The 21636-nt window shown below is 49.0% G+C and overlaps 1 protein-coding gene across 2 annotated transcripts in view; it reads left to right on the forward strand.

Annotated features, from left to right (window-relative positions):
- The window catches only part of GUK1 (guanylate kinase 1), a 42024-nt gene extending 20736 nt beyond the window's left edge, over nucleotides 1-21288 (forward strand). For both annotated transcript variants that reach the window (XM_060247926.1, XM_060247927.1), the window contains exons 2-8: nucleotides 535-648; nucleotides 3730-3771; nucleotides 5542-5638; nucleotides 8575-8713; nucleotides 15051-15135; nucleotides 18172-18257; nucleotides 21090-21288. In XM_060247926.1, coding sequence (XP_060103909.1) covers nucleotides 535-648; nucleotides 3730-3771; nucleotides 5542-5638; nucleotides 8575-8713; nucleotides 15051-15135; nucleotides 18172-18257; nucleotides 21090-21125 — 599 coding nt within the window. In that variant the 3' untranslated portion in view covers nucleotides 21126-21288. The remainder of the gene's footprint in view (nucleotides 1-534; nucleotides 649-3729; nucleotides 3772-5541; nucleotides 5639-8574; nucleotides 8714-15050; nucleotides 15136-18171; nucleotides 18258-21089) is intronic.
- Nucleotides 21289-21636: the final 348 nt, after the last annotated feature.

Below are 21636 nucleotides of genomic sequence, written 5' to 3' on the forward strand. Positions count from 1 at the left end.
TGTTTGGCCACTTTGTGAGACAGGATGCTGGACTAGATGAATCTTCCTTGGCCTGAACCAGCAAGGTTCTTCTGATGTTCCTATAAGGGGAAGGCCTCGGCCTCTGTGCCCTGTGGTGGAACCTTCAGAGGAACTGGTTGGCCACTGTGTGAGGCAGGAGGGTGGACTAGATAGACCCTCCCTGGTCTGATCCAGCAGAGCTCTTCTGATGGTCTTATCAGGGGAAGACCTCGGCCTCTATGCCCTGTTATTGACCAACCAGTCCCTCTGGAGTGGGACAAGATGCTGGAGTAGATGGGTCCTCACTGATCTGATCCAGAAGACTCTTCGGTTCTTTTCAGGGGAAGGTCTAAGGCTTCTGTGCCCTGTTGTTGGCCCTCCAGAGGAACTGGCTGGTCACTGTGAGAGACAGGATGCTGGACTAGATGGGCCACTGGTTTGATCCTGCAGGGCTCTCCTGACGTTCTTATGAGCTTATGAAAAACACAAATTCCTAACAGAGAAACACTTCTATTTTTTTTCTCTTCCCTGCAGCAATGGTGGGACCAAGGCCGGTCGTCCTGAGCGGACCTTCAGGCGCGGGGAAGAGTACGTTGCTGAAAAAGCTGTTGAAGGACTACGAGAACGTCTTTGGCTTCAGCGTGTCCCGTGAGTGAGTCGATTTCTGCAGATCTGCTGGAAACTGAGTGCATTGGCCTTCCATGCGCTGCTTGAACTGTCTTCCCCAAAAGAAGCCAATTCTGCCAATAATGTTTGTTTGTAATTACACAGTAACACACACCACAATTTATGCGTTTGCATTTCAAATACCAAAATTGCCTGGGAGTTATGTAAGGTGGTACACAGTAGACCATGGCTCCTCAGTGTTGTGTCCATGGGTGATAAAGGACAGCATTAACTTCTCTGGCAGACAGCAGCACTCCAGGGTCACAGGGCCTTCCTAATAGGGTTGCCAGGTCCAACTCAAGAAATATCTGGGGACTTTGGGGGTGGAGCCAGGAGCACGGAACAAGCATAACTGAACTCCAAAGGGACCATGCTCCTTTTAAATGCCTTCCCTCCACTGGAAATAATGAAGGAGAAGGGCACCTTCTTTGGGGTGCTGTGCTGCAAATTTTGCACCTCTCCCTCAAAAAACAGCCCCCCAAAGCCCCAGGTACCCGCAGATCAATTCTCCATTATACCCTATGGGAATTGGTCTCCATAGGGAATAATGGAGTGCCCAGCAGACATTTCCCTCCCCTCCCCCTTCCCGCTGCTTTCTGATGACCCTGAAGTGGGGGGAGGGCCTCCAAACTGGGGGAACCTTTGCCCCCACCTGGGGATTAAGCAACCAAACAGAGATATGCGGAAAGCAGAACTGGGGGTCAAAGCTATAAAAGCCTCCATGAAATCCAGCCTCTTAAAAAATTCAAAAACGCAAAGGTCTATGAAAGTACACATTTTCTTATAAGTATAACAGGTTAGGCTATAGAATCAACCAAAGACTCAACATACAGCAAGATCGTCTGCTCCACCTGTTCCCAAAGTCTTTCAAATTGCAATAAATGCAGACTTTTTCAATAGGAAGGCCCATGCTGTTTTTTCAAGACGTAAATGTTCTCACAAGAGTCCAACACTCCAAGCTGAAGAATTTCCAACGCAGCTGGGCAAAAACTATATATGCGACGAGGTTGTACTTGAACCCTCATTTCACTCGCTTTGACGAGCTTCCAATCAGTTTCTCTAATTAGGGTTGCCAAGTCCAATTCAAGAAATATCTGGGGACTTTGGGGGTGGAGCCAGGAGACATTAGGGGTGGAGCCAAGATCAAGGCTGTGACAAGCAGAATTGAACTCCAAAGGGAGTTCTGGCCCTCACATTTAAAGGGACGACACACCTTTTCAATTCCTTCCTTCCATAGGAAATAATGAAGAATAGGGGCACCTTCTTTTGGGGCTCATAGAATTGGACCCCTGGTCCAATCTTTTTGAAACTTGGGGGGTATTTTGAGGAGAGGCACTAGATGCTATACTGAAAATTTGGTGCCTCTACCCCAAAAAACAGCCCCCCCAGAGCCCCAGATACCCGTGGATCAATTCTCCATGATTTTCTATGGGAATAAATCTCCACAGGGAATAATAGAGTTCCCAGCAGTTATTTCCCTCCCCTCCCCCCGCTTTCGGACGACCCTGAAGTGGGGGGAGGGGCTCCAAACCAGGGGATCCCCTGCCCCCACCTGGGCATTGGCAACCCTGTCTCTAATACATTTCGGATAAGAGACTGATGCTTCAAAATTCATCCATACACTGTCATGGTATGATGCATGGATGAATTTTGAAGCGTCAGTCTCTTACCTGAAATGTAGATAGATCCCAGTAGGCAGCCGTGTTGGCCTAAAGCAATAGAACAAAGCAGTAGACAAGTGAACCTTTAAGACCAACTAAGTCTCACTCATAAAGTAAGCTTCCTTATGCTCTTAAGCAGACTTCATCAGACAAAATGGGAACGGCAAGCAGCAATTCTTAATATAAGTGGGCAGTGGGTTGGTATGTAGAATCGTGGGAATGTTTTTAGCAGAATGCTCTAACACTAACAAACACAGATCCCTGCTTGTGATTCTTTTAATCTGCTTAAAAACATTCCCACGATTCTACATACCAGCTCACTGCCCGCTTATGTTAAGAAGTGCTGCTTGCCATTCCCATTTTGTCTGATGAAGTCCGCTTAAGAGCACACGAAAGCTTACATTCTGAATAAAACTCAGTTGTCAAAGATTTCAGGTTTTCACGGCTGGCATCATCATTAGGGTTTGTAGAATCTTTCGGGCTCAAGTGCCGTGTTCTACTGGAGAAAGTTTTTCTTCCAGACGTTTCGTTCTCGGCTGCGGAGAACATCCTCAGTGGCGTTGCAGCCGGAGCAGGCGTTCTGACCTTCTTGGCTGCTGTGCATTGAGTGAGGCCAGGGCTGCTGGAGAGCTGCTATTTCTAGGCTGGAGCTGCTATTTCTAGGCTGAACAAAACTTAGTTGGTCTTAGAGGTGCACTTGTCTACTGCTTTGTTCTATTATCTGAAATGTTGCTGAGCAGCCAGGTTAAAACGGATAAAAGGAAGTACTTCTTCACCCAAAGGGTGATTAACATGTGGAATTTACTGCCACAGGAGGTGGTGGTGGCCACAAGTATAGCCACCTTCAAGAAGGGTTTAGATAAAAATATGGAGCACAGGTCCATCAGTGGCTATTAGCCACAGTGTATGTGTCTATATAAAATTTTTTGCCACTGTGTGAGACAGAGTGTTGGACTTGATGGGCTGTTGGCCTGATCCAACATGGCTTCTCTTATGTTCTTATGTTATTTGTTCTATTATCTGAAATGTTCTATTATCTGAGATGTGTTGGAGAAATCGACTGGAAGCTCGTCGAAGCGGGAGTGAGTGAAACGAGGGTTCAAGTACGACCTTGTCACATATATAATTTTCTGCCTTCCTGGCCCGTGTTTTTTGCGTCCCTTTTGCGTGGGGCTGCTACTTTTAAAAAGCCAGAGCTGATAACAGCAGGGCTGATTCGGAAATAAATCAGTCTTCAGTTAAATAGGGAACAGATTGTTGCCCAGAAGAGAAAGGGGGAGTTGTTTCCTGGGTAGATGCGCCGAGCTTTACTTTAAACAAAATGCACGTACTGCTTTACTTGTGAGCTTTACTTTAAATGTGTGAGCTTGACTTTAAACAAAATGCATTCGTTGCTTTTCAGATACCACAAGGAAACCGAGACCTGGTGAGGTGAATGGGAAAGGTCAGTAACCAGATGTCACACAGACGCGCACACACACACACACACCATTAGAAAACAGAATTCTCAGTGCAGGGTTCTTTCTTTCTTGGCCAGGAAGGCTAGCAAATGGCTCGTTAGACAGTGAGGGGAAGGGCACGTATATTATTTTTAAATCAATTGTTACCCCCAGCACACTCAGGATTCCACCACCCTTGGCACAAGAACGTCAGAGAAAACATGTTGGATCAGGCCGGTGGCCCATCCAGCCCAACTCTGTACCACACAGTAACCCAAACCCCGGTGCCATCAGGAGGTCCACTAGTGTGGCTAGAACTCTAGAAGCCCTCCCACTGTTGCCCCCTCCCCAGGCACCAAAAATATACAGCATCACGACCCCAGACAAAGTGTTCCATCGATACCTTGTGGCTAATAGCCACTGGTGGACATTTGCTCCAGATGTTTATCTATTCCAGCCCTCCCTTGAAGCTGTCTGTGCTTGTAGCTGCCACCACCTCCTGCGACAGTGAATTCCATGTGTTAATCACCCTTTGGGTGAAGAAGGACTTCCTTTTCTCTGTTCCAAGCCTACCATTCATTAATTTCCTTGAGCGCCCACGAGTTCTTTTCTTGTGAGAAAGGGAGAAAAAGACATTTCTCTACCTTCTCTAGCCCGTGCATAATTCTGTCAACCTCTGTCATATCACACCTCAGTTATCCTTTCTCAAAGCTAAAGAGCCCTATCCTCTTTAGCCTTTCTTCGTAGGGAAGGTGTTCCTTCCCCATAATCATTTTAGTTGCCCTCTTCTGCACTTTTTCCAGTGCTGTAATATTTTTTTGGGTGCAGTGGCCAGAATTATACACAGTATTCCAAATGAGGCCGCATCATGGATTTACAGGGATAGCAACGCTTGACCTAATTTTATAGGGCTGTTATGAGGATTGTGGGAAAGATTGTGTATCAAAAGCATTTTGAAAGTAGTATGCAGGTGTCCCTTTTTCCCCCTCCTCCTGACATCTGAGAAAGGTACCATGATCTGGCACTTTAAGGGTGTTCTTTGTAGAGCTTTACAAACATACACACACTTCTCCCCCCACACAGACGTCTGGCCTTCCATTAGAAGTAGTAGGAGATATCTAGGGTCGGGCATAGATAGTGTGGTGGATTCTTTTGAAAGCAGGTGAAGAACCAAGGGAAGAGAAGGAAGATTTTGTACTGATTGTGTATCTTCTGAACCTCTGGGTATGTCTGCATACTCCCGTAAGGTCCTAGCACACGAATATGCAGAGTATCACTCCCCCCAATAAGGTCCTAGCAGAAGAAGAAGATATTGGATTTATATCCCGCCCTCCACTCCGAAGAGTCTCAGAGGGGCTCACAATCTCCTTTCCCTTGCTCCCCCACAAAAAACACCCTGTGAGGTTGATGAAGATATAGGATTTATATCCCGCCCTCCACTCTGAAGAGTCTCAGAGCGGCTCACAATCTCCTTTCCCTTCCTCCCCCACAACAGACACCCTGTGAGGTGGGTGGGGCTGGAGAGGGCTCTCCCAGCAGCTGCCCTTTCAAGGAAAACCTCTGCCAGAGCTATGGCTGACCCAAGGCCATTCCAGCTGCTGCAAGTGGAGGAGTGGAGAATCAAACCTGGTTCTCCCAGATAAGAGTCCGCACACTTAACCACTACACCAAACTGGCTCTCCACAAACTAGCACACTAATATTCAGAGTATCACTCCCCCCCAATAAGGTCCCAGCACACTAATATTCAGAGTATTACTCCCCCCTTTCTCCCAGATTACCATTTTGTGACCAGAGAAAAGATGCAGGAGGAAATTGATGCCGGAGGATTTGTTGAACATGCAGAGTTTTCCGGGAACATGTATGGAACAAGGTATGTAATTGGGTTAGGATGGCAGTTGATTTCCTTGTTTCCGCACTGTTTTCCTGGTGCATACTTAACTCTGTTACCATGTGGTCTAGAAACTTGACTTTTTTAAAAAAGAAGGAATCCCCGCAAGAACTCCCATGCTAGCATTCTTTACACCTGGATTCTGAAAAGGTTTTCTTTCTCCTCCCTCACACACACAACTTGGGGCTGTTACGCCAATAAAGGTTGTGATGCGTGCGCACACTTGTTGCATTTTTATTTCCATCACTTTTGTGTTCCTGTTGCGAGGCTGGGGGAGTGTTGTTGTTCTGTTTGTGTTTTGCTCCCTTTAATGGCCAATTTGATCTTGCATTGCTTTTCGTCCAGCATAAAAACCTGCCGTTTAAATGAGGGAGAAGCCTTGGGTGGGTGGTAGGGTTGCCAAGACCAATTCAAGAAATATCTGGGGACTTTGGGGGCGGAGCCAGGAGCAAGGGTGTGACAAGCATAACTGGACTCCAAAGGGAGCTCTGGCCATCGCATTTAAAGGGACCGCACACCTTTTAAATGCCTTCCCTCCATTGGAAATAATGAAGGGTCTCATAGAATTGGACCCCCTGCTCCAATCCTTTTGAAACTTGGAGGGCGTTTTGAGGAGAGGCATCGGATGCTATGCTGCAAATTTGGTGCCTCTGTCTCAAAAAACAGCCCCCTCAGAGCTCCAGATACCTGCAGATCCATTCTCCATTATACCCTGTGGGAGTCGGTCTCCATAGGGAAGAATGGAGTGCCCAGCAGACATTTCCAGTTTGGTGTAGTGGTTAAGAGCCAGTTTGGTGTAGTGGTTAAGTGTGCGGACTCTTATCTGGGAGAACCGGGTTTGATTCCCCACTCCTCCACTTGTACCTGCTAGCATGGCCTTGGGTCAGCCATAGCTCTGGCAGAGGTTGTCCTTGAAAGGGCAGCTGCTGGGAGAGCCCTCTCAGCCCCACCCACCTCACAGGGTGTCTGTTGTGGGGGAGGAAGGTAAAGGAGATTGTGAGCTGCTCTGAGACTCTTCGGAGTGGAGGGCGGGATATAAATCCAATATCTTCATCTACCTCACAGGGTGTCTGTTGTGGGGGAGGAAGGTAAAGGAGATTGTGAGCCGCTCTGAGACTCTTCAGAGTGGAAGGCGGGATATAAATCCAATATCTTCATCTACCTCACAGGGTGTCTGTTGTGGGGGAGGAAGGGAAAGGAGATTGTGAGCTCCTCTGAGACTCTTCGGAGTGGAGGGCGGGATATAAATCCAATATCTTCATCTACCTCACAGGGTGTCTGTTGTGGGGGAGGAAGGGAAAGGAGATTGTGAGCTCCTCTGAGACTCTTCGGAGTGGAGGGCGGGATATAAATCCAATATCTTCATCTACCTCACAGGGTGTCTTTTGTGGGGGAGGAAGGGAAAGGAGATTGTGAGCCGCTCTGAGACTCTTCGGAGTGGAGGGCGGGATAAAAATCCAATATCTTCTTCTTCTTCCCTCCCCACCCCCTGCTTTCTGATGACCTTAGGCGGAGAGAGGGCTTCCAAACTGGGGGATCTCCTTCCCCCACCTGGGGATTGGCAACCCTAGTGGGTAGGGTTTAGGGGGGAGATGGACCCTGCCATGCCGTCCACCTTCCAAAGCAGCCACTTTCTCCAGGAGAAGCGGACTAAACATTTCAAGTAAATGAATAATGATTTTACGTCGTCGGGAGATCAGCTGTGATTCCGGATCTCCAGCCCCGACCTGGAGGTTGGCAGCCCAAGCTCCTGCCAAGGATCTCTGAAACAGAGACACAATGTTTCCAAGAGGGCGCCACTGTTTGAGTCTGGGTGGTGCCTCCTGATGGGATGTCATTCGTGGTTGTGCATACCTTAAAAAAAAAAAATTAAAAGGAAAGAAAGTGCATATTTGACCTGAATCCTTTGAATCTCCTTTAAACCTGGAGCAATACCCCACGCACATTCCTGATGATTTTGCATGCTGATTGATTGATTGATTGATTCATTTATTCATTCATTCATTCCACAATTCTATTCCGCCTTCCCCAAATGGGCCAGCTGGCGGCAACCCCGCCCTGTCTTTAGAGGCAGAAAACATAAGAGAAGCCGTGTTAGGTCAGGCCAATGAGCCATCCAGTCCAACATTCTGTGTCACACAGTGGCCAAAAAACCCCAAGTGCCATCAGGAGGTCCACCAGTGGGGCCAGAACTCCAGAAGCCCTCACGCTCTTGCCCCCCTCCAGCACAAAAAAGAAAGAGAACGTAAGAGAAGCCATGTTGGATCAGGCCATTGGCTCATCCAGTCCAACACTCTGTGTCACACAGTGGCCAAAAAACCCCCAAGTGCCATCAGGAGGTCCACCAGTGGGGCCAGGACACTAGAAGCCCTCCCACTGTGCCCCCCCAAGCACCAAGAATACAGAGCATTACTGCCCCAGAACTAAGAACATCAGAGAAGCCATGTTGGATCAGGCCAATGGCCCATCCAGTCCAACACTCTGTGTCACACAGTGGCCAAAAAACTCCATCAGGAGGTCCACCAGTGGGACCCAGAAGCCCTCCCACTGTTGCTCCCGAAGTACCAAGAATACACCCCATCACCGCCCCAGACATAAGAACATAAGAGAAGCCATGTTGGATCAAGCCAGTGACCCATCCATTCCAACCCTGTGTTTTACACAGAGGGGCCAAAATCCAGGTGTCATCTGGAAGTCCACCAGCAGGGCCAGAACTCCAGAAGCCCTCCCACTGTTGCCTCCCGTTCTCCACTAATCCAGAGCATCACTGCCCCAGCCCTTTGAGGGGTGTCCGCAGCATATCAACAGACTCGGTTTGCTAGTCCTCAGTCCTCCTGCACGCAGCTGACCCTCTCCCAAGCTGCCGTCTCCCTCCCGAGAGCGCTCACCCCCTTCTCTCGCTTTCGCTTCCCTCTCAGCAAAGCCGCTGTCCAGGCCGTCCAGGCCCAGAACCAGATCTGCATCTTGGACATCGACATGCAGGGCGTGAAGAGCATGAAGAAGACGGACCTCAACCCCATCTACGTTTCCATCCAGCCGCCGTCCATCGAAACCTTGGTGAGTGCGGGATGCGGTTCGGCAGGGCTGTACTTCAATGCAGCGAGCTAGGTAAATAAAATGCACTGGGTTCAAAGCATGAGGATGCCCAAGAGATAGTGAGTTCAGCTCTTTATTCAGTGATGCAGCATAGTGAGATAGGAACAGAACTGTCTGGCAGGACCAACGGCCCTGCTTATATGCATGCAAACCTCCCCACCCAAAAACCCATTCCCATCATCCCATTACACACACACACAACTCTAGGTTAATAGCTGGCCTAACGATCCCTGATGGGCCTCCTTCCTGAATCCCCTTCCCATCATCCCATTACACACAACTCTAGGTTAATAGCTAGCCTAATGATCCCTGATGGGCCTCATTCCTGAATCCCATTCCCATCATCCCACTACACACAACTCTAGGTTAATAGCTGGCCTAACGATCCCTGATGGGCCTCCTTCCTGAATTCCATTCCCATCATCCCATTACACCCAACTCTAGGTTAATAGCTGGCCTAACGATCCCTGATGGGCCTCCTTCCTGAATCCCCTTCCCATCATCCCATTACACACAACTCTAGGTTAATAGCTAGCCTAACGATCCCTGATTGGCCTCCTTCCTGAATCCCATTCCCATCATCCCACTACACACAACTCTAGGTTAATAGCTGGCCTAACAATCCCTGATGGGCCTCCTTCCTGAATCCCATTCCCATCATCCCACTACACACAACTCTAGGTTAATAGCTGGCCTAACGATCCCTGATGGGCCTCCTTCCTGAATCCCATTCCCATCATCCCATTACACCCAACTCTAGGTTAGTAGCTGGCCTAACGATCCCTGATGGGCCTCCTTCCTGAATCCCATTCCCATCATCCCACTACACACAACTCTAGGTTAATAGCTGGCCTAACGATCCCTGATGGGCCTCCTTCCTGAATTCCATTCCCATCATCCCATTACACACAACTCTAGGTTAATAGCTGGCCTAACGATCCCTGATGGGCCTCCTTCCTGAATCCTATTCCCATCATCCCATTACACCCAACTCTAGGTTAATAGCTGGCCTAACGATCCCTGATGGGCCTCCTTCCTGAATCCCCTTCCCATCATCCCACTACACACAACTCTAGGTTAATAGCTGGCCTAACGATCCCTGATGGGCCTCCTTCCTGAATCCCATTCCCATCATCCCATTACACCCAACTCTAGGTTAATAGCTGGCCTAACGATCCCTGATGGGCCTCCTTCCTGAATCCCATTCCCATCATCCCATTACACACAACTCTAGGTTAATAGCTGGCCTAACGATCCCTGATGGGCCTCCTTCCTGAATCCCATTCCCATCATCCCATTACACACAACTCTAGGTTAATAGCTGGCCTAACGATCCCTGATGGGCCTCCTTCCTGAATCCCATTCCCATCATCCCATTGCACACAACTCTAGGTTAATAGCTGGCCTAACGATCCCTGATGGGCCTCCTTCCTGAATCCCATTCCCATCATCCCATTGCACACAACTCTAGGTTAATAGCTGGCCTAACGATCCCTGATGGGCCTCCTTCCTGAATCCCATTCCCATCATCCCATTACACACAACTCTAGGTTAATAGCTGGCCTAACGATCCCTGATGGGCCTCCTTCCTGAATCCTATTCCCATCATCCCATTACACCCAACTCTAGGTTAATAGCTGGCCTAACGATCCCTGATGGGCCTCCTTCCTGAATCCCCTTCCCATCATCCCACTACACACAACTCTAGGTTAATAGCTGGCCTAACGATCCCTGATGGGCCTCCTTCCTGAATCCCATTCCCATCATCCCATTACACCCAACTCTAGGTTAATAGCTGGCCTAACGATCCCTGATGGGCCTCCTTCCTGAATCCCCTTCCCATCATCCCACTACACACAACTCTAGGTTAATAGCTGGCCTAACGATCCCTGATGGGCCTCCTTCCTGAATCCCATTCCCATCATCCCATTACACCCAACTCTAGGTTAATAGCTGGCCTAACGATCCCTGATGGGCCTCCTTCCTGAATCCCATTCCCATCATCCCATTACACACAACTCTAGGTTAATAGCTGGCCTAACGATCCCTGATGGGCCTCCTTCCTGAATCCCATTCCCATCATCCCATTACACACAACTCTAGGTTAATAGCTGGCCTAACGATCCCTGATGGGCCTCCTTCCTGAATCCCATTCCCATCATCCCATTGCACACAACTCTAGGTTAATAGCTGGCCTAACGATCCCTGATGGGCCTCCTTCCTGAATCCCATTCCCATCATCCCATTGCACACAACTCTAGGTTAATAGCTGGCCTAACGATCCCTGATGGGCCTCCTTCCTGAATCCCATTCCCATCATCCCATTACACACAACTCTAGGTTAATAGCTGGCCTAACGATCCCTGATGGGCCTCCTTCCTGAATCCTATTCCCATCATCCCATTACACCCAACTCTAGGTTAATAGCTGGCCTAACGATCCCTGATGGGCCTCCTTCCTGAATCCCCTTCCCATCATCCCACTACACACAACTCTAGGTTAATAGCTGGCCTAACGATCCCTGATGGGCCTCCTTCCTGAATCCCATTCCCATCATCCCATTACACCCAACTCTAGGTTAATAGCTGGCCTAACGATCCCTGATGGGCCTCCTTCCTGAATCCCATTCCCATCATCCCATTACACCCAACTCTAGGTTAATAGCTAGCCTAACGATCCCTGATTGGCCTCCTTCCTGAATCCCATTCCCATCATCCCATTACACCCAACTCTAGGTTAATAGCTAGCCTAACGATCCCTGATTGGCCTCCTTCCTGAATCCCATTCCCATCATCCCACTACACACAACTCTAGGTTAATAGCTGGCCTAACGATCCCTGATGGGCCTCCTTCCTGAATCCCATTCCCATCATCCCATTGCACACAACTCTAGGTTAATAGCTGGCCTAACGATCCCTGATGGGCCTCCTTCCTGAATCCCATTCCCATCATCCCATTGCACACAACTCTAGGTTAATAGCTGGCCTAACGATCCCTGATGGGCCTCCTTCCTGAATCCCATTCCCATCATCCCATTGCACACAACTCTAGGTTAATAGCTGGCCTAACGATCCCTGATGGGCCTCCTTCCTGAATCCCATTCCCATCATCCCACTACACACAACTCTAGGTTAATAGCTGGCCTAACGATCCCTGATGGGCCTCCTTCCTGAATCCCATTCCCATAATCCCATTACATCCAACTCTAGGTTAATAGCTGGCCTAACGATCCCTGATGGGCCTCCTTCCTGAATCCAGGTGGGTCTTGTTTTAGGGTCTCCAGCTCTTCCAGGTCTCTGGTGGCCCTGAGGCCAAACTCCAGTTCCAGTACATAACAGTAAAACACACAAGACAATTTAGGCTTTGAGAAGGCAAGAAGGAGAAGGAAGGTGAGAGGAATTGTCTCACCTAGAGATGTAAAATTTCCAGAAATTTTGAAGCTCGGGAAAAACCCGTGTTCTTTCCAGGTTCCCGCCCCCCCCCCCCCCCCGGGAAAAAAACTGGAATTTTTTGGAAAAATTGGGGGGGGAAATGATACATTAGCACTTCTTTCTTTTTTTCCCAGATTGAAAGTCATTCTTTCAATATGGGCTTGGGTGTCATCAATATGCGGATGATCCCCAGCTCTATCGACTAATGGACGGTCGGCCTGACTGCGTCCCGAAAAATCTGGACCTAGCATTGCAAGCCGTGGCAGATTGGCTGAGGCTGAGTAGGTTGAAGCTGAATCCAGCGAAGACAGAGGTCCTTTGCCTGCGTCTAGGAAGGGAAATCCTACGTCCAGTTTTTGACGGTGCGCCATTGAAAGTGGCGCACATGGTCAAGAGCTTGGGGGTTCTACTGGAGCCTTCCTTGTCAATGGAGGCCCAGATAGCAGCCGCTGCCAAATCCGCTTTTTTCCATCTTAGGCGGGCGAGGCAGTTGGCCCCTTTCCTGGAGCGTCACAACTTGGCAACAGTGATCCACGCTACGGTCACCTCGGGACTGGATTACTGTAATGCCCTCTACATGGGGCTGCCTTGTGCCGAGCCTGGAAGCTGCAGCTGGTGCGGAATGTGGTGGCTAGGCTGTTATTAGGGCTCCCGAAGTGGGAGCACATACATCCGGGGCTCCGTGAGCTGCACTGGCTGCCCGTTGTATACCGGATTCGTTACAAAGTGCTGGTTATTACCTTTAAGGCCCTATATGGCCGAGGACCTGCCTACCTTAGGGACCGTCTCTCCCCATATGTGCCCCAGAGAGTACTGAGATCAGGTATACAAAATCGGCTGACAATCCCTGGGCTGAAGGAAGCCAAATTGAAAAGTACACGTGAAAGGGCCTTTTCGGTCGCAGCTCCACACTGGTGGAACCAACTACCCGATGAAGTGCGGGCCCTGCGGAGTCTTGATCAATTCCGCAGGGCCTGCAAGACTAACCTTCTTCAAATGGCCTTCACTTAAATGTGGATTGATCCACTATGTTCGGCCATCACAAACTACCGAGGGGAACATCTAGAGTATAGCGCTGAAAATGTTAATTCTTATTGTAATTTTATGTTTTTAATATTGTAATTGTATGGTTTTATTTAGTATATTGCATATATTGCTTTGGAAAGTGTTTTATATTGTAAATTGCAAGTTTTACATGTTGTGAGCCGCCCTGAGTGTGCTTCGGCAGGGAGGGTGGGATATAAATAAAATATATTATTATTATTCTGTGATTGGGGAGGGATGGTGGCTCAGCAGTAGAGCATCTGCTTGGGAAGCAGAAGGTCCCAGGTTCAATCCCCGGCATCTCCAAAAAAGGGTCCAGGCAAATAGGTGTGAAAATGCCGCTGCCCGGCTGTTATTAGGGCTCCCAAGATGGGAGCACATTCGGCCGAGGATTCGGGATCTGCACTGGCTGCCAATAATATTCCGAGTCCGGTACGAGGTGCTGGTCATTACCTTTAAAGCCCTATATGGCCTAGGACCTGCCTACCTTAGGGACCGGCTCTCCCCACATGTTCCCCAGAGAGTACTGAGATCGAGTTCGCAAAACCTGTTAGTAATCCCCGGGCCAAAGGAGGCCCGACTGAAATCCACCAGGGATCGGGCCTTCTCGGTGACGGTGCCTTACTGGTGGAACCAGCTGCCGGAAGAGGTGAGGGCCCTGCGGGACCTAGGGCAGTTCCGCAGGGCCTGCAAGACAGTCCTCTTCCGGCTGGCCTATAACTAATTGACACTGAGAATTTTTGGACGGAGCTAGAGTGCATACTGACAGACCGCTGGTTGTTATGCCCTATGTTTTATTAATTTATTGTTTTAACTGTTGCCATGTAATTGTTTTTAAGCCAAACCTATGTAAGTTTTATATGTTGTAAGCCACCCTGAGCCACCTCGATGGGAAAGGCGAGATATAAATCAAAATATAAATAAATAAATAAATAAAAACCTCAGCTTAAGATCCTGGAGAGCCGCTGCCAGTCTGAGAAGACAAGACTGACTTTGATGGACCAAGGGTCTGATTCAGTATAAGACAGCTTCACATGTTCATATATGACTTTAGGAACATAAAATACGACTGTGGACAATTTTACTCGGCATGGAACGACCACAACTAGCACATGAAAAGAATAGTGCAGCCAAACAATTATTACAAACAGAATTTACTTTTTTAAAATAGTATTTATTTGTAATGGTAACAAACAGAGCAACAATCTCCTGAACCGTTTACTAGTTAAAATATGCTTAAAACTGGGCAAAGGAAGTTCCGGCTCTTTCCTTCCTTCCCCAGGGGATGTGAGAGGAGCCTCAGCCAGTAGAAGGAAGAGAGGCTTGGCTCAAGAGCTCTGCTGTGCAATTCCAAGAACCTGGCAAAGCAAGCTGTACCTCCCGCCCTTCCTCCCCAAGGGAGGAGCCTCAGCCAATGGAGAAAATAGAGATTTTGCTCTGTAGCTCCTGTGCGATTGAGCAAGCCTCGGAAAGTCAGCTGTGATGCAGAAGGGAGCAAGAGAGAGGGATTAGGAAGCAGATGACAGCCAGTTGCTCGGGGGCCTGATAGGAGCCCTCTGGGGGCCTCATTCGGCCCCCGGATTGCATGTTTGACACCCCCGCCATAGAGTTATTGGAGTTGCACTGAAATGTGTTGAAACACACTCTCATGATCTGTAATAATCACATCTGCGTGTCTTGCACGCCATAGAAGACCCTGCCCCGAGGATGAGCCTTTAGAAGATGAAGCATTGGAACATTTGGAAATTTTCCCCAACTAAGCGGAGAATGAAGCAATTTGTAATTTTTTTTTCCTGTTTCTTTTTTTTCCTTGTGGGGTTTAGGAAAAAAGGCTACGAGACAGGCAGACAGAAACGGAGGAGAGCCTTCTGAAGCGGCTAGATGCAGCTCGTGTAGACCTGGAACTTAGTGAGTTCTTTGAGATTGCTTTGTGGTTGGAGTGAGGTGGGGGCGGGGGGGAGAGACATTCTGCCTGCTCTGCGTTTTAATTTTTGCCCAATTCCTGCTAAATATACTTAACAGATCCAGCGGAGAAATGAGGGGTACCTTCTAGAGCTCTCGCACAGCTTCTGTGTCCCCCAGAAGCGGTCTCAAATTGTCTTAGAAGACCAGAGAGACAGTGTGATGTGGTGTTTCAAGTGTTGAGTTAGGAACTCAATAAAGGATATTAAAGCATTGGAAAAAGTGCAGAAAAGGGCAACTAGAACGATTAAAGGTTTGGAACACGTTCCCTATAAAGAAAGGTTAAAACGCTTGGGGCTCTTTAGCTTGGAGAAACGTCGACTGCGGGGTGACATGATAGAGGTTTGCAAGATGATGCATGGGATGGAGAAAGTAGAGAAAGAAGTCCTTTTCTCCCTTTCTCACAATACAAGAACTCATGGGCATTCAATGAAATTGCTGAGCAGTCCGGTTAAAACGGATAAAAAGAAGTCCTTCTTCACCCAAAGGGTGATTAACGTGTGGAATTCACTGCCACAGGAGGTGGTGGCGGCAATAAGCATAGCCAGCTTTAAGAGGGGATTGGATAAAAATATGGAGCAGAGGTCCATCAGTTTGTGTATAGCCACAGTGTGTGTATATATGTGTGTGCACATGTACATATATTGGCCATTGTGTGACACAGAGTGCTGGACTGGATGGGCCATTGGCCTGACCCAACATGGCCACTCTTATGTTCTTATGTGACACAGAGTGTTGGACTGGATGGACCATTGGCCTGATCCAACATGGCTTCTCTTATGTGGCACAGAGTGTTAGACTGGAGGGGCCATTGGCCTGATCCAACATGGCTCCTCTTATGTTCTTATGTGACACAGAGTGTTGGACTGGATGGGCCACTGGCCTGATCCAACATGGCTTCTCCTATGTTCTTATGTGACACAGAGTGTTGGACTGGATGGGCCACTGGCCTGATCCAACATGGCTTCTTTTATGTTCTTATGTGACACAGAGTGTTAGACTGGAGGGGCCTTTGGCCTGATCCAACATGGCTTCTCTTATGTTCTTATGTGACACAGAGTGTTGGACTGGATGGGCCACTGGCCTGATCCAACATGGCTTCTCTTATGTTCTTATGTGACACAGAGTGTTGGACTGGATGGGTCACTGGCCTGATCCAACATGGCTTCTCTTATGTTCTTATGTGACACAGAGTGTTGGACTGGATGGGCCACTGGCCTGATCCAACATGACTTCTCTTATGTTCTTATGTGACACAGAATGTTGGACTGGAGGGGTCATTGGCCTGATCCAACATGGCTTCTCTTATGTTCTTATGAGACACAGAATGTTGGACTGGAGGGGCCATTGGCCTGATCCAACATGGCTTCTCTTATGTTCTTATGAGACACAGAATGTTGGACTGGATGGGCCATTGGCCTGATCCAACATGGCTTCTCTTATGTTCTTATGTGACACAGAGTGTTGGACTGGATGGGTCACTGGCCTGATCCAACATGGCTTCTCTTATGTTCTTATGTGACACAGAGTGTTGGACTGGATGGGCCACTGGCCTGATCCAACATGACTTCTCTTATGTTCTTATGTGACACAGAATGTTGGACTGGAGGGGCCATTGGCCTGATCCAACATGGCTTCTCTTATGTTCTTATGAGACACAGAATGTTGGACTGGAGGGGCCATTGGCCTGATCCAACATGGCTTCTCTTATGTTCTTATGAGACACAGAATGTTGGACTGGATGGGCCATTGGCCTGATCCAACATGGCTTCTCTTATGTTCTTATGTGACACAGAGTGTTGGACTGGATGGCCCATTGGCCTGATCCAACAGGGCTTCTCTTATGTTCTTATGTGACTCAGAGTGTTGGACTGGATGGGTCATTGGCCTGATCCAACAGGGCTTCTCTTATGTTCTTTTGTGACACAGAGTGTTGGACTGGATGGGCCATTGGCCTGATCCAAAAGAGCTTCTCTTATGTGACACGGAGTGTTGGACTGGATGGGCCATTGGCCTGATCCAACATGGCTTCTCTTATGTTCTTATGTGACACAGAGTGTTGGACTGGATGGCCCATTGGCCTGATCCAACATGGCTTCTCTTATGTTCTTATGTGACACAGAGTGTTGGACTGGATGGGCCATTGGCCTGATCCAACATGGCTTCTCTTCTGTTCTTTTGTGACACAGAGTGTTGGACTGGATGGGCCACTGGCCTGATCCAACAGGGCTTCTCTTATGTTCTTATGAACTGGAAGACCTGAGTTCAGATCCCCCACTCTGCTTGCTGGATGAATTTGAGGTGATCTCTTTCTCTCTGTCCCTTTGCCTCCCCAACCTCACAGGCTTGTTGTTTGGATAAAACCGGGGAGGGGGGGACAATGTATAGCAACCCAAGTTCCTTTAAAGGAACAGTAGGATAAAAACAGAGTAAGTACATTTCCTTTGGAAAATGCAAAATAGGTGATCGAAGAAGGAAAGAATGGAGGGTGCCTACCCCTTAGCTTAGTCAACGACAGGGCATGCATAGTCCATGCTGTCCATTGCAGAGTGGAGAGGAGGCCCTGGGTTCAAATCCTCACCCTGTCACTGGGTTTACTGGGTGACCTTGGGCCGCTCACATCATCTTCCAAAGCAATCTTGACGGGTTTGTACAGATGGAAGTCTGAAAAGGACTCACAAAGAACTATTTGTCTTTAGGGTTTGTAGAATCTTTCGGGCTCAAGTGCCGTGTTCTACTGGAGAAAGTTTTCCTTCCAGACGTTTTGTTCTCGGCTGCGGAGAACATCCTCAGTGGCGTTGCAGCCGGAGCAGGTGCTCTGACCTTCTTGGCTGCTGTGCATTGAGTGGGGCCAGGGCTGCTGGAGAGCTGCTACAAAATGATGTTACCAGCCGTGAAAACCTGTAATCTTTTATAACTATGTGTCTCTTAAGTTCATCTAAATGTTTTTTTTTATTGGGGGGGGGTGTCTTGATTTGGCAGGTAAAGAGCCTGGCCTTTTCGATTTGATCATCGTTAACGACGATTTAGACATGGCGTATTGCGAACTGAGGGAGATTCTCGCTGAGGTGAGTTTTCGGAGCTCAAAAGGGCTTCCCCCGTAGCGTGAGCTTCTACAGCTGGGGTTCCCAGTGTGGAGACCCTTCCTACATTTCCCAGTACCCACCAGGGGTTTTTAGAAAGTGGGCCAGGCAGGGTGGGGCTTATGCCCAGCATGACTTCTGATTGGCTATTGGAGATTTGACTGGCAGGGCAGGGTTGTTTTTTTTTAATGTTTCCTTAGCAGTAGTTGCCACCGCTGCCTAAGGAGCTATGCTGTGTGACTGCAGGAAAATGGGAGCAGCCATTTTTGTGGCTGGCTCAGTCTCCTGTGGCAGCCATTTTTGTGGCTGGCTCGGCTTCCTGTGACAGCCATTTTGTGGCTGTGCCCGCCACACTGTGTCAGAATGCCAAAGGTGCTGGTAGAACAAGTTCCTCATGTCAGAAGAAAGTTCCACCACAGATGGAATGGGAGGTGCATGTCTATTTGGTGTAGTGGTGAAGTGTGCGGACTCTTATCTGGGAGAACCAGGTTTGATTCCCCACATCTCCACTTGGCAGCTGCTGGAATGGCCTTGGGTCAGTCATCAGTCTGTCACAGCTGTTCTGGAAAGAGCAGTTTCTGTGAGAGCTCTCTCAGCCTCACCTACCTCACAGGGTGTCTGTTCTGGGGAGGGAAAGGGAAAGGAGATTGTAAGCCGCTCTGAGACTCCTTCAGGTAGTGAAGGGCAGGTATAAATCCAATATCCTCCTCCTCCTTCTTCTCCTTCCTCTTCTTCTCCTGGCCTGGAATCAGAATCTCACCAATAATACAAATGGAAGGGATTCCCACCTCTCCACAAAGCAGGAGAGCTTTAAAAATTAGTACTCATAGCCCATGAAAGAACAGGAGTCCTGTGAGTCACTGCTTGCTTCTGCAGATACAGCTAGAACGTGAGTCCATCTGTCCTTATACCTTGGAGAGTGGAGTAATTTCAGATGCCGAATGACAACGGCTGGCGTGATTGGATTAGGTGTGATACACAAGCTTGGAGAAATCAGCGTTGGCGACGAGACAGGAAACCTAGGTCTTGATTCAGTCCAGGAGGATGCGTTGTCTTGCGCTTATTAGTTGCGAGTCAACCATCTCTAACTGTTCGTGAGCAAGCGAGCAGTTCCCCTGCCTCAAATTCTGTTAGACTTTTAAGGAGCTACTGGACTCTTGCTCTTTTCTACTGCCGCAGACCAACGCGGCTACCTGTCTTGATCTGCATTCGCGGCCTATGAGTGTATTGTTTGGGTCACTTGCTCTGAACCCCATGTCAGGTTTCCCCCTCCTCCCCCCGCCGAAGCAATTTCCCGCTTTCCTCTTTGCAGCTATTTCTACGCTGTCTTGTTTTTCTCCTCTTGGCTTGCGGGATGCAGTTGCAGTCTGGTTGCGTTCTGCAAACGGTCGCCGGGATGGATGAGCTAACGCTGGGCTGTTTGACCTTTCAGTCTTTTCCCCAGCCCTGTGGAACACGTTTCGGACAGCAAGGTCCCTTTGACTAAAATGCTAAAGCGGGTAGAGATCTCCTCGCGTTGCCGTTTGGTTTGAGCATATCTGAACATATGAAGATGCCTTATACTGAGTCAAGACCCTTGGTCAGTCTTGTCTACTCAGACTGGCAGCGGCTCTCCAGGGTCTCCAGCTGAGGTTTTTCATGCCTATTTGCCTGGACACTTTTTTAGTGGAGATGCCAGGGATTAAAACTGGGACCTTCTGCTTCCCAAGCAGATGCTCTGCCACTGAGCCACAGCCCCATTCATGGCTCTCCAGGGTCTCCAGCTGAGGTTTTTCACACCTATTTGCCTGGACCCTTTTTAGTTGGAGATGCCGGGGATTGAACCTGGGACCTTCTGCTTCCCAAGCAGATGCTCAGCCACTGAGCCACTGTCCCTCCTCTAAAGAACATATGAACCTATGAAGCTGCCTTCTACTGAATCAGACCCTCTTTGGTCCATCAAAGTCAGTATTATCTACTCAGACTGGCAGCGGCTCTCCAGGGTCACAAGCTGAGGTTTTTCACGCCTATTTGCCTGGACCCTTTTTAGTTGGAGATGTCAGGGATTGAACCTGGGACCCTCTGCTTACCAAGCAGATGCTCTGCCACTGAGCTACCATCCCTCCCTTAAAGTTGCCTTCATTCCTTGTGAACATATGAACATATGAAGCTGCCTTATACTGAATCAGACCCCCCTCGATCCATCAAAGTCAGTCTTGTCTACTCAGACTGGCAGCGGCTCTCCAGGGTCTCAAGCTGAGGTTTTTCACGCCTACTTGCCTCGACCCTTTTTAGTTGGAGATGCCGGGGATTGAACCTGGGACCTTCTGCTTACCCAGCAGATGCTCTACCACTGAGCCACAGCCCCATTCATGGCTCTCCAGGCTCTCAAGCTGAGGTCTTTCACGCCTATTTGCCTGGACCCTTCTTAATTGGAGATGCCGGGGATTGAACCTGGGACCTTCTGCTTACCAAACAGATGCTCTACCACTGAGCCACCGTCCTTCCCCAAGGTAGTCCCCTGTGCGAGCGCTACTTGCGTCCAACTCTGGGGTGAGGTCACATCATGACGTTGTCACGGCAGACTTTTTAATGGGGTGGTTTGCCATCGCCTTCCCCGGTCATTTACACTTTCCCCCCCAGCAAGTTAGGTCCTCCTTTGATCGACCTCGGAAAGATGGAAGGCTGAGTCAACCTCAAGCCGGCTACCTGAACCCAGCTTCTGCCGGGATCGAATTCAGGTTGTGAGCGGAGCTTAGGACTGCAATACTGCAGCTTTGCCACTCTGCGCCACGGGGCTTCCTAAATAAATAACGCCTTCCCTCCCTCTGCCCGCAGGAAATCCAGAAGGCGCAAGGATCCACGAAGTCCTGAGCGGCCACGGCGTAGATGCTTGAACCTTGTAGACCATTCCTGACGTCTTTTGCTGCTTGTTAATCCGCGCATGAGAGAAACGGACCCACATTCCTTTTTAACCTCATTTCCCCTCTGCCCGCACGTGGGGCACTTTCTATTAAAGAAGAAAATACCTAACCTATCCTCTGTATGTCCTAGTAATTTCTAGCGGGTGGGTATTTATCCGCAATTTGGTGAGAGCTAGTGGTGAAGTGAGCGGACTCTAATCTGGGAGAACCGGGTTTGATTTCCCACTCCTCCACTTGCAGCTGCTGGGATGGCCTTGGGTCAGCCATCGCTCTCTTATCTGGGAGAACTGAGTTTGATTCCCCACTCCTCCCCTTGCAGCTGCTGGAATGGCCTTGGATCAGCCATCGCTCTCTTATCTGGGAGAACCGAGTTTGATTCCCCACTCCTCCCCTTGCAGCTGCTGGAATGGCCTTGGATCAGCCATCGCTCTCTTATCTGGGAGAACCGGGTTTGATTCCCC

This window comes from Heteronotia binoei, chromosome 10, assembly GCF_032191835.1.
Source record: "Heteronotia binoei isolate CCM8104 ecotype False Entrance Well chromosome 10, APGP_CSIRO_Hbin_v1, whole genome shotgun sequence".
Classification (NCBI taxonomy): Eukaryota; Metazoa; Chordata; class Lepidosauria; order Squamata; family Gekkonidae; genus Heteronotia; species Heteronotia binoei.